This window comes from Wasmannia auropunctata, unplaced genomic scaffold (genome assembly GCF_000956235.1).
Source record: "Wasmannia auropunctata unplaced genomic scaffold, wasmannia.A_1.0 LD335988.1, whole genome shotgun sequence".
Lineage (NCBI taxonomy): Eukaryota > Metazoa > Arthropoda > Insecta > Hymenoptera > Formicidae > Wasmannia > Wasmannia auropunctata.
The window spans coordinates 125,987-138,970 of NW_012026902.1; the positions used below are offsets into that span (position 1 = coordinate 125,987).

The 12,984-nt window shown below is 45.1% G+C and overlaps 1 protein-coding gene across 3 annotated transcripts; it reads right to left on the bottom strand.

Moving 5' to 3' along the window:
* Positions 1 to 603: 603 nt before the first annotated feature.
* On the bottom strand, positions 604 to 12,266 carry LOC105454075 (mucin-17-like). 3 transcript variants are annotated; one of them, XM_011696425.1, is made up of 5 exons: positions 12,215 to 12,266; positions 11,075 to 11,362; positions 10,684 to 10,978; positions 10,518 to 10,594; positions 604 to 10,432 (listed from the first exon to the last, which is right to left on the bottom strand). In XM_011696425.1, exons 3-5 carry the CDS (start codon positions 10,857 to 10,859, stop codon positions 1,032 to 1,034), a joined length of 9,654 nt encoding a protein of 3,217 aa, XP_011694727.1. In that variant the 5' UTR covers positions 10,860 to 10,978; positions 11,075 to 11,362; positions 12,215 to 12,266; the 3' UTR covers positions 604 to 1,031. The 3 variants fall into 3 exon arrangements, with proteins under 3 accessions (XP_011694727.1, XP_011694728.1, XP_011694726.1); XM_011696426.1 differs by lacking the exon at positions 12,215 to 12,266 and adding an exon at positions 12,116 to 12,208; XM_011696424.1 differs by lacking the exon at positions 12,215 to 12,266 and having other exon boundaries at positions 11,075 to 12,208.
* Positions 12,267 to 12,984: the final 718 nt, after the last annotated feature.

Here is a 12,984-nt window from a genome sequence, read left to right on the forward strand (position 1 = left end):
CTCGTGTTCGTTCATCGAATTGTAGGGCATACGTGTTAATGGATATATAATCAGAAGTATTGTGCTCTTTGCTTCTCGGAACCATAGCAAATCAAACGACTGCCATAGTTGCAAGTGAATGAAAGCGAGAACATTATCAGTCTCGGTTAATATTAAAGTTACTAAAATTAAGACCTCCATTAGATCTGCTATGGTTCTATTTTGTTTTAAACAATTACACATGAGCTCTTACCTTTTACAACTGTTACAAATGAATAACTGCTTATATTACTTTACATTACGGAGCAGCAGTGAAATCCTGAGATGTTGATTATGATTTTTCTTTCGTTGCGATCGTATGAAATTGAATTTGATCACCGATTATCACATGTTTCCTATGACATGATAAAAGAAATTTCTTTATCGTGCGATTCTTTACCATCACGATTCTCACTATTGCTCCGTCGTAGACACACAGAAATATTAATAGAAATCGAGAATCCTTCATTCGACATGAATCTTTGCGATACTACAAAGAAAGAATAATAATGTAACCTTTATATATAAATAGCTTGCTTTTTTTTTTTTTTCGTTTATTCTAACGATTGTACGGACATTTTTTTCTTTCTTCATTATATCAAACGTCGATGACGATAAAATCAAGACCACAACAATATTTTAATGCAGTGATGAAACTATGCAATATTCGAATTCTAAAATCCACGGACTTATACATTCGTAGTTCTTCCACTTCGCAGTTTTGTCTCCTTTTTGTTTCAACGTGCATAAATACACGTGCGTTCACACGCAAGTGTGCATTCGCTTGTACGTCTAAGAAGCCTAGCAATAAAATCTAACGCCACCTTATAGTCTAAATCTAAGCGCTCACTTAATTATTACATTATTAATTAACTTAACGCGTATTATATTTACATTTAAAAATAGTGATTCTCACAAGAGTTTGTATATGGACGCGGGGTGCGTCCAAGCGTACTGGATCCAGTTTATTTCAAGTGAGAACTTGTGTCGTTACCATTGCCCCCCACGATATATTACCTGTCCATAGGCCTAGTGGCTGGCACTGAGCTTTCCACAAGATCATGCCTCTCGATCGGCGAGTTCTCTAAAGTGTAGTCCACCGGATATCCCTCGGGATACGTTGGCGTGGCTTCACCCTGCTGCCTCAGTCTCAGTTCGCTTGATCTCTCCTGGTAGAAGCTCTGCGACGCCTCGATGTTCGGCGACGAAGACGATTGCTCCGTCTTTCCGTCCAGATCATCCGTGGAATAGTAGCTTTGGCTCGCCTCGCTCTCAGGTCTACTCGGGTCGTAATAGCCGGGCGAGATGCCTTGGCTGGTATAGTTGGGCGTCTCCTCACTTGGAGCAAAATAGCTCTGACTTACCTCTTGAGGATTGCCTTCGTAGTAACCACCAGGCGTGACGTGCTCCTCGTGCGGATCCTCCTCCAGTCGAGAGTTCGCATCCTGATCTACGGATTCGTAGTAACTCGCCGTCACTTCCTGGTGATGAGCGTAGTAGCTCGACGGTTCGTTCCGATGATGATCGCTGCTCTCCGTGACAAAGTTCTGCGAGCAAGTCTCCTCTAGGCCGGGCATTGAAATCGGCACTTCGTACGATGTCGATACGTTCTGCTCGACTATCACTTGGTCCTCATAGCTGGAACTAGGCACAGAGTCCACGTGGTGGGTCGACGTGATGTCAGGATTCAGATTATACGACGAAGAGGTCGGGATCTCCGGGACGCCGTTGTCGTGGATGCTAGGATGCTCCGCACTGACCGACGTGTCCGGTATCACGCTGGACGAAGCAATATTGAGCTCTTCGCATGGCGGTATCTCGTATGATGACGTACTTATCGCACTCTCCTGATCCTGATCGCGCTCTTGGTTCTCGGGTGTCTCCGGTACGTAGGACGAGCTCGCTGTTTCATCTTCATTCAATCCGGAGTTATTTGTCGACACGGACGATGTGCCTATACCATCGGCACCGACGTCGTTGGACTGTGACGGTATATTACCCTCCTGACTGATCTCCGCATCGGTTTCTAGATTCTCCGCCATGCTTTCGCCCTTGTCGACTTCGTAACTCTGCGTGGGAAAGCTCTGATCGTCGATCGCCTCGTCGACACTCGGTCGCTCCACCTGACTTTGCACGATTTCATTGAAGGATTGCGTCGGCGCGTTCACATTGGATTCCGCCGAAGCTTCGTACGACTGAGACGCCTCGTTGATCTTTGTATGTTCAAAGGACTGAGACGGTGGTTCCGCCACGACAGTCTCTTCCTCATCCGTCTCCATCGGCTCGTATGCGATCGACTGCGTGGCTTCGCCCGATGAGCTCTCCAATTTCGAAGCGGATTGACTAGGTAGATCCGTAGAGTCGCTACTGACAGACACGTTGAACCGTTCGTACTGAGACTGCGAAGGCGTTTCTTGACTAGCTTCCGCGACCGCTTCCTGCTCCTCCTCCTCCTCCTCCTCCTCCTCGAAACGCAGTTCCATGCTCTGGCGTAGACGACGTCTGTCGGATTCCTCCTGCGACGACGGCTCGTCCCTCTGACAGTCCTTCACACTTTGTTTGCCAATGGTGCTTCCGGCGAATAGATCTGATTCGACCGCTTCGTCCAGCTCCATAGTTGTGCCATTCGAGGGATCGAACGATTCGGCTGATAAAACTCGCGAAGCTGTTTGCAAAGCCTCTTTTCGCTTCGATGTGCCTGCTCCTCCTACTTGCTGGTCCACCAACTTAGCTTTGTCGCTAGATTCTTCGGAAACCGTTAATTGTTTCAACTTGTTCATCACGTTCTTCTCGTGCGATTTGCTCGCGGTCTTACGTTCGCTCGAATCTGTCACCTCGAAGCTCAGCTGTTGCGTGTCCATGGATTCTATCTGCGAATTAGATTCGGACGTGATCAAGGTGGTTTCGTCTATTGTCGATAAGCCAGTTATCAATGTATCGTTCTCTTTGTTTTTCTTTTCCATTTCTCGTGTGACTTCCATCGTGCTCGAAGCCGTATCTTCGTTAACCGATTGTTGCAGAAGCAGATGTGATTCTTCAGATGTGTTAGGAATTTCCTGAGAAGAGTAAACCTCTTGCAACGTCACAGGCTGCTCTTCATTCAAGTTCTTGTTGGTCGATGTGATCGGTTTTTGCGAAGAGACCGAAATCTGATGCGAGGAAATAATCACTCCCGATGCCGTTACCGTCGGAATATCCTGCGCATTTTCCGATGCCTTGGGGGCCAACATTTCCGATACTGGCACATCCACAAAGGTTTGCTCGTCGGTTGCGACAATTGTTGTAGTTAATTGCGAATTATCCGCGTACGTATCATCGATGATCGGCATCGACGGAGTAGTTTGTATCTGCGGGTTCTCCAGGACTATGCTGTTCGACATAGCGACTGTGTACGAGGTTGACGGTGCGATCGCGATCTCGGCGCTTTGCACGTTCCGCGTCTCCGCGGCCACCGCAATGTTATTCTCTAGATTCGGAATCACCAAGTACTGAGTACTCGTGGGAATCTCGGTGCGATCCATCTCTCCGCTCGCTACTGTCGCCGAATTCTCCATAATCTCACCGATGTCTGGCATCGAGTTACCGGGGATTTGAATCTGTGTCTCTCCCGTGGCGGATATGTATGAAATATTAGGATTCGTAATGGTGACCGGTAGCTCGAGAGAGGATGGGATAGTAGAGACCACTGACGTGGGAGTCGGATCCGTTGACTGAATTGGCAGATTACTCGGTACTTCGAGCGGCGTCATAATCGGTTGATTCAGAGTCAGCGAGGTCTCCAGCACCGAAGGCGAAGATATCGGTTCTGTGGGTGGTATGATGGTCGACTGCAGGATAGTCTGATTGATGAGACTCGTCTGAGTCAGACCGGTTTGGGTCATGACGCTGCTCGCTTGATTCTCTGGTAAATTAATCTCCTGCTGAAAGTCCGTGTTAGCGAGAGCGGCCGCCAAGATATCCTGATTCGACGTTTGTATCACCTCCGACGCGGGAAAACTCTCACTCACGATCGTCGTTTGACTAGCCTCTGTCACGCTGGTTTGAATGTTTGGCAAGACACTGTTGTCGAATTGAAGAACAATGTTGTCCAAGGTTCCGGCCTCTCCCAGAGAACTGGGATCAATGTACAAGGTTCTCGTGCCGTCCGGATTCTGCGTGGTTCCTTCCAACGACATGAGAGCATTATTATCGAGTGGCTGTATCTGTCCCTGTTCGTCTATCGTCACCAACACGTAAGTTTGCGTGCCATCGCCACTCTCTGTCGGCAGTGCCATGATCTGGGGCTGCGCAGCCACCTTCGGCTCTTCCACCTTTTCAGCGTCGCATTTTCCAGCTTTATCTTGTTCCTTCCGAAGAGTACCCGGGACAAGCTGGAGATCCGTTTTTGCCTTCTTTTCCGCGTCGATTGGTTCCAACGAGGATAAAGTAGCGACGCTGGCCGCGGCGACATTTACGTTCAACGTAGTGGCGGTGCTCATCGAGTTCACGGCGATGTTCGATAGATTTTTCTGCGTCTTACTCGAGGCCTGAGATCTGACGGAGGACTTGGAAGTTGTGGGAGTCGTTAGTTTCGATTGGGCGACCGTTTTGGTGGCGATTGGCGCACTGGCGGTTGGAACGGTCGCGACGGCCGTTTGCTTCGTTTGAGCGCTCTGCACCGCTGACAAAGTCGGCTCTTGTATTTTCTGGACAACAATCTTTTGCTGAGTTTTCGTCTGGCGGCTGCCAGTTCGAGGAATGATGACTTTTTGTACAGTTGGCGACACAGCGGCTTTGCCTTTCGACTGCACCATTGTCACCGTTTGTTGCGTATCGCTCGGCGAAACGATGCCTTGAATGGTGGCACCTGGTTGCATCACCGTTTGCTTAATGATCTTCTTACCATGTGACAGGCTTTTCTGAGATACCGTACCGGTGCTGGCGGTGTTTTGAAGAATCAACGTGCTGCCCGTTGGTGATTTTACAGATGGTGACGCCCTTGTTTGCGAGCCTGCGGCCGCCGTTACCTGCGGCACCTTCGGAGACTTTTGCAGTATCGGCAGCTGTACCTTTTGCTGTAACTGATATTGCACCTTGCCTCCTTTAACCGGGCTCTTAGCAGCGATGGCTTTAACCTGTTGTCCGGTTATCGGTGTCAGGATGGTACCTTTATTGCTGACGACAGCTTGCGTGCCCAATATGGTTTTACCGGTGATGGTTTGAGATACCGGGGTCAAGATCGCTTTCGTGCCACTTAAACTTTGAGCTTGGGGAGTCAAAAGAGTCGCGCCACCTTTCGTAACTAGAGCCTTCGAGCCGATGATCGTCTTCCCGCTCAAAGCCGAAGCGCTAATCGGAGTATAGATGCCATCCTTGGTGAGAATTCCCTGGGACAACGTGCCTAGCAACGCTGTTTTCGCGATAGTACCTGAAATTGGAGTAAGCACGCCCTTGGACGTGATTATGCCCTGCGTATTGATGATTTTATGACCACTGGTGGTCAATTTGGACGTGGTAGGCGAGCTAGCGGCCGCGACGGTATCAGCCTTTGGCGCGATAATGGTCTTGGTAGCGATTATACCACCTTGTGGATTAATTGGGCACAGCAGCTGACCTTTGCTCGTCATGATCCTCTGTACTTTGCCGCTCAGAGTCTTGGAAATGTTCAACGGCACCATCTTAGTCTGGCAAGACTGTCCCGACGTCAATATAACGACCTTGCCACCTTGTTGAATCACTTGCGCGTTGCCCGCTGTTTTGCCGCTAGTTGAAATGGCAATTTTCTGTTGAGTACCAGACTTGCCTTGAACACTGTAACGCAGTTGTTGGCCACCCGCGGTCTGCACGACGACATATTTTCCAGGAGTGGTACCTTTCGGCGTCAAGAGGGCTGGCGTTTTACCGGCAGGTTGAGCGCTTTGAAATTTCAAGCCTTTCACTCCACCGGTGAATGGCGGTTGGTGAATCAACGGTTTAACGCTCGTGACAGTTGGTTTCGCTTTGCCCTTGGTCTTCAATATTGCTGGCACACCGCTCTTCTTTTTTGTTGGCGACGCAGACGTTTCCGCCGCCGCCGTGCTCTCGTTCGCAATCTTGAATTGAGTTTGTTGAGTGGGCGACACTATCTGCGTGGTCGAAGTAAAGGAGAGCGTGGTCGGTGATAGTGAGCTGGAAGCTGGTATAATGGAAGATATAACAACGGGCATCTGTTCAATGCTCTCTGGCGTTAGCACGTCCTCGCTGAGGACGAATGGCATCGAGTTGATGTCCAGTTCCATGTCAGCGAGACTTTGAGCACTCTGTTGTACGTATTTTTCTGTTACCGGCGCAGTCACGATAGTCTGCGATGTAGCTGCACTTTGTTCTTTATTCTGCGCCTCCAGAAGCGCATCTGTCTCCTCTGTCTTTAATACTTGAAGCTTTTTAGTCAGAGATATGTGCGGGCTGGACTTTATAGCAGCAGTTTTCACCTTGCTGTTCGATGGCAGTGTTTCTATTTTAATTATCTTTGCTTTCGGCCCACTCTTTTGATCATTCTTCTTCGTAATATCCGCTTCGAGCTTGTGCTTAATACTCTTCTGCGGTACTTTATCGAGTAACTTTGTCTTTAGAATTTGCACCGGTTCAGTCAACGTAACACTCTCTATTATTCGCGGCATCTCACGTTTCTTTACTGGTACGCTGATATCAGACGATAAAGACGACGTGGCTATGGACGTTTTCGGGATTTCATCCAAAATTTTGACACTCGAGATACTGGCGTTATTTTCGGAAACGGGAAGTGTTTCCGATTTAGATGTGATAACAAATTCGCTGGTCAATAATCCATCAGTTTCGAGAACATTAGCTCCAATTTTGGTGTCAATCTCAAGCTTTTCTCCGACAACCACCTGAACATTTTCAACATCACTCGCAACCGGGACGTTTCCTTCAGTTTGAATATCTTTAGAAATCTCCGCCAAATCTTTGTTTAAATTGTCGATTTTTTTACTTTGTGCAGATGCAGCAGCGATACTCGCATCAATCTCTTCAGCTTTTCTTTTGATAGCCTTCTTCTCCTTTTTTCCCTTGGTTGACACCTCAGCGCTGTCAACTGTAATCTTCTTCTTATCCATTTGTAAAGTTTTCAGGAAAGCCTCCTGGAATGTATTGGCCGGTCTTTCTTCCAAGAATAAGTCTTTGTCTTTTCTTCCTTTACCTGTTTCTGGAGTAAATTTACCTTTGTACCTCGTTTGCATTGGGGATTTTTTGGGTGTCAATTGTTGCTCGATTAACGTTTTCGTTGGACTCTTTGATGTATTTCTCGCATCGTCTGCTTTAGGTGATTTTCCCGGTGACTTCAATTTAAACTGATTGACATCTTGCATCTTCTGCGACACTTCTTCCTTCATCGATTGCACCTCTTGTTCTTTTACATCTGATTTTTTTATTTTTTTCTGCAGCTCGGAGCTTTGCAGATCTCTTCGCTGTTCGTTCAAAAATTGGTCAATTTCTGTTACCTTGCTTGACGCTTTTATCTCGTCTTTTTTATTTATTTTTTCTTCAATATTTCGTGATTCAGATTGAGGCTCGATCTCACATTCAATTTTGAGTCCAGATTCAACTTTACATTCAGGCTCAAGCTCAGGCTCTGCTTCCGCCCTTTTATTAGCTTGAATATCTACGTCAAAAAAATCTATTTGCGACAATTCAAATTTTTTAATTTGAGATTTCTTCGGTGGCAGCATATCTACGTTCGTTTTCAGGGCATCTTGTTGTATCTCAACCTTATCGGCAGTATCTTCAGTTTGCTCCACGATCGATGGCTTTTCGTGATCTCTAAAGTCTTCCTCGGTACCCTTAGTTTGCTTTGATAAACCTTTCTTCTCCGTTTCAGATTCCTTCACAGTTTTATCTACGTCAAGTCCTACCCCTTTCTCCCTTTTATTCGTAACTTCTGACTTCGGAAATGCTGTTGTCATTTCTACATCTTTCGAAGATACATCTATGTCAACTTTTTCAGTAGCTACTTCAGCCAAAGATGTTACTCGTTCCTTGAGTACATCGCATTTTATCTCTTCAGATTTTCTTTCTTCTTCTTCTTCTTCCTTTTTATTCTCAGATGCTTTGTTTTTTATATCGATCGATAAGATGCTGACATTGTTTTCCGCAACAGTCGACGTTTGATCGGATACTTCTATTTCTTGCTTATCCATTTGAGCGACGAATTCGTTGCTCCTCTTGTCAACTCCTTTAGAGCGTCTGCCTCTTCTAGATTTGCTTACGACTCTTTCGGAAGCCTTAGTTTCACTTTCAGATTGGCTCTCGTCCGTCCTGAACGTCTTATAATCAGGATCTTGAACGTATATATCGGATTGCAAATATTTCTTGTTTGGTTTGCGTCTCCTGCCGCTATAAGAACGATCCGTATCGGAATCCGAAGTCTTCCGTTCAATTTCAATCCTTTCGCTCACACGACTTCTCTTGTTGCCTCTGTTAGCTTTCGTCTTTGGACTTTTATTCACACTAGTATTGCTAGCCGATCTCGCGTTCTTGCGTGGTCGCCCTCTTCCTCTTTTAACTAATGTCTGGCCAATATTTCCCGAGAGACTATCAACACTTTGATCCAACAACATATCAGTATCTGAATTTTCACTTTGTTCAGGTACAGTTTCTGCAGATTCCGACACGGTCTCATCCTCAGTTTCTGTGGTAAATCGTTCCGACAGAGTGTCGTCCGCTTCTTTCAACGAAGCGCTGTCATTAGATTCGACGATCGCGTCCTCTGAATCAGTTTTCTCAGACTGTGGTAATTTTTCATGGCCAGATTTGATAGATGTTTCGTCTTTTTCAAACCTTTTGTTTCTTTTTACTGGTACATTGGATGCAGTCTTGGATTTCCTTTCAATATCCTTTGTATCTCTCGAAGAATGACCATTGTCACCATCTCCTTTCTCAACTTGAAATTTTTTCGCAATCTCTACCTCCATATCGCAAGTGTTAATATTAGACTTCTGTTGATTATCCTCGGATTGCTTAGATTTCTTTTCTTCCTTTTTATCTTCATTAGATTCTTTTTTTTTGGTTCTATCATCAAGTGCACTCTCATCAAGCTTTTCGCTTAATTTAGTTTCCTTCTCTTGTCGATTGTCTCTACCTTGTATTATTTCCATTATTTCGTCAGCTTTAAATTCCATATTCTTACCTAATTCAGATACTTTGTCGGCTTCTCTCTTAATTTCGTTTTTCAGAGCTTGACTCATTTCGAATTCCTTGATAATTTCTTTTTTCAAGGACAAATTTTTCTCGCCGAAAACTCTGGGAATTTTTCGTACCGGCGGTATAGAAGGCTCGCTCAAATCATCTTCATCAAAATCGAAGCACGATAGTCGTGATTTTTTGTCATCTTTGTCGGAAATATGCTTGCTCTCACTATCAGAACTTGAAGTGTCTCTCTTTTGTGACTTGTTTAACGTTTCATTAGATCTGCCAGTAGTCTTTGTAGACTTTTCGGAGTTTTCAAAATCGGACTTTTTGTCGAAACTGAATTGTATGTTTTTTGAAGAGTGTAAATTGTCTAATGAATCCCGCATCATATGTATCGAGGATAATTGTTCAGTTTCCTTAAGTAGTTTCTCTGTTTCTGCTATAATTTCATTATTCTCCGTGGCTTCAGCATTTGTCTCGCGGCAATCCTTGGCATCACTTGTGCTTGACCGATTCTTTGTAGGTGAAGTACTTAACCTACTATTTAGAGAATTATTTACATCAACACTCGTTTCTTCTTCATCCGATTCGTCATCCCAGTCGGCTAACAATTTTTCACGTAATTCAGGATCGCTCTTCTTTTTCTTATTGGATTTTTCGGTCTGCTTCGAGAATTTCCGTTTAATTGATTCCAGTCTGTTCTCGGTCTTCTTTTTACTCGATTGACTTTTATCTTTCTTCACGTATTTTCGTTTTGGTGTACTTGTATCAGAAATTCTACCACGCGACGGAGAGTACGTTTTTACCTTTAATTGTGGCATTGGTGAGTCGTCGGATCGATGACTTTTTATGTGACAAATAATGACGTTAACGCGCGAAGAAGTAAAATTACAGAAATGACAGCGATACACCGGGGAACCTGCATTAATCGGAGTCGACGGTAAACTATTTGGTTGTTGACGAATGCGGACCTCGTGATCGCTCTCCCCACGCAAAAAGCGTGGATGTGTTATCTTCCTCGCGATATCTCCGCCATCACTCCGCCTATGTCCTTCCTCGCGATCGCGCTTTTTCTTCGGAAGTTTCTTCTCACCAAACAGAGCGGAGATGTCCGGTTTCTCTTCAGGACAAAATTTCTCCTGGTTCAGTATATCAGGATTGCCTCCTGTTAACTTTTCCGCCATTTCCACGTCAACTGGAAACTTGTCCATATAACTGGTACCATCTTTACTCTTGGTTCTATATTTATCTATTGACACAAACAAAACAGAATTATTTTTAATATAAAATTTAATTTAAAAGAAAATTTCTATTACAATTTGTATTATACTTACCCATACCCTTTTTGATAAATTCATCTTTAAGCGTACAATTGTACTTGTAGATCTGTTGGTAATTTTTCACAAATTCACTGAAAGAAAAATTGTTAAAATAATTGCTTTAATCAATTTGTTTTATCCACCAAGATTATGTAACAAAGCTAAAATTTCTGTAACTTACTAAGTGTCTTCTTGAAAAAATTTTACAGCAGCTATTAATGGCTTCTTTTTAAATTCAGTTTGTATTTCTTCTGGCAAATTATCGAGTCCGATGACTCGACCAGGCCACCAGCATGCTCCCAATTTTACCCAAACAACATCTCCATCGAGATAATTGATTTCCGTTTGCTCACACATCTTGGCAAAGTATTATACAATTCGATTCTTTTATAACATCAACATTGGTAAATATTGAGAGATCCCTTAAATCTATTCCTCTAAAAGAACATTAGCACATGCCCAGAAGATTGGTATTCCTACACGATGAAGAAAATTTCCATAAATTCTACCGTAATTACAACATATGATTAAAAGACTTGATACACAACTACCATTCAAAAGGAAAAGATTACCTTTATAATCATATATAAGTGGATAATGCAAGCAAGTTGTGCAGCGTCTCAGATAGCCCAATATTTCTCTTTCAAACAATATTTTTTTATTCTCCAAATGCATGAACTGTTGAATATACTACACAGCACACGCAATCCTCATCTATAAACCGCCGCTAGATTTCGCAGAATTCACACTTCAAATCAGCAACTATTACTGTATGTCCATCCAAACGTCTCGTCGTATCTGTAGAACGAATCGCAATTGTCTCTTAAGCGAATGTCCCTCCGGAATCCCAAGCATGCTCCCTGGCGACAATCATAAAAATAACACTGGTTCAGAATGAAGCCCGTGTGCTAGTGTAATCGCCGGCGCAAACAGGCTTTCCACAGGTGTAAAAAGATCCACTCGCGAAAAAACGAAAATGCGTGGCCCGACTACGTGGTCTAGCTGCCTCGGTGCTGACGTCGCTGACGACAGCTACGTCGGGCATCTTAGCCCGTGAGTCGCGCGTGACGGGCAGAGTCAATCTTGGAGATTTTTCTTCCGATAGGCGCACCTCTGGGTTTCCGTTCCAGGCGAACCGCCGCGCCGGCTAAAAGCGACGAACACGCTACGAATTGTATGATGCGTCGCGCGGAAAGTCAGCAAGCGTCGCCCCAGGAACGCAACGGTGGAAGGCGCGAGCGCGAACCACACACGCACGCGCGCGCGCGCGCGCGCCCTATCTCTCTCTCTCACTCTTCACAACTCTCTCTCTCTCTCTCTCTCACTCCGTCCTTATCTCTCCACTTTGTTCCTTCTCACTCGTTCTCACTCGCTCACACGTACGTTCGTTCGTTCGTTCGCTTTTACTCGCGGCAGCTCGCACCGCTGTATCTCACCCGCCTCGAAACGCACACTATTCCACACCACTCGGATGCCGCCAGATACGCCTCGAATGTAGGATTTTCACTCGCACGCATAAAACCGCGAAAGGAACGGGCCGGAGCCAAATTAGGCTGTGCTCGGCGGCAACGTTTCGAAGGCGCTACGTCGTTCGCGCAATACGACGTACGTACATGTTCGGTTACCCGACTTGCAACGGGGCCTCACAGCCCTCAGACGATAGAATGTAGATGGATACGCGATGGCTAAATGTATTTCAGACAGAATACTACCTTCTTTCTTTCGACCGTGTCGTTGCTCGTCGCGACTCCGACACAGGTCTGCCAACTGCCAATTGCTAACATCAAGTGCAAGTCACGCGCGTCTTTCGAATTTATATTAGCCACGTCCTTTTCCTTCTCCCGCAACGACGGCCGGATATGTATTTCTTCTGAGATAATTCTTGAAGAAGTTTAACACTTTTCGTCCAATTTGTGAACAGTTAATCTGAAATAGGAAACAAAAAATAAGAATTTCAACCCATAAGAAATCGTATTCCATAGTATATATTGTATACATATATTGACGGCACCCTAAGTGAGGTTCGAATCTTCGCTAAGTGAGGTACGAATGCATGCGCGCTAACAATAAGTGCAGCGGGAGAATAAATTCAATAAATTTTTGCTAAAATGTGGTTCGAGTCTCTACTAAGTGGGGTTTGAGTCTCCGCTAAATTTATAATATACATATATATTTTACTCAGAGGAGCAGACTCAAACCGCACTTAGCGGAGACTCGAATCACATTTTACCGGAGGTTTATTGTATTCTCCCGCTGCACTTATAGCGCGCGCGCATTCGAACCCCACTTAGCGGAGACTCAAACCTCACTTAGCGAAGATTCGAACCTCACTTAGGGTGCCGTCCCCCATGGCAGAGATTTTCACGTAACGCGTATTGCGTAACCAATCAGAGGCGTTACGCGTTTTCTGTTACGCAAAATTTACGAGGTGAGGGTACCCTGAGACGGCACTCTCACCTCGTATCTGCAGTATCGTAGCTCT

What these genes read in the sequence shown, in the direction of transcription:
- LOC105454075 (XM_011696425.1), bottom strand. Translation starts at nt 10,859, where the DNA reads ATGTGTGAGCAAACGGAAATCAATTATCTCGATGGAGATGTTGTTTGG. An exon ending in TTTTTTCAAGAAGACACTTA is followed by an intron (nt 10,595 to 10,683) that starts GTAAGTTACAGA and finishes TTTTTCTTTCAG; the next exon opens with TGAATTTGTGAAAAATTACC. An exon ending in ATTTATCAAAAAGGGTATGG is followed by an intron (nt 10,433 to 10,517) that starts GTAAGTATAATA and finishes TTGTGTCAATAG; the next exon opens with ATAAATATAGAACCAAGAGT.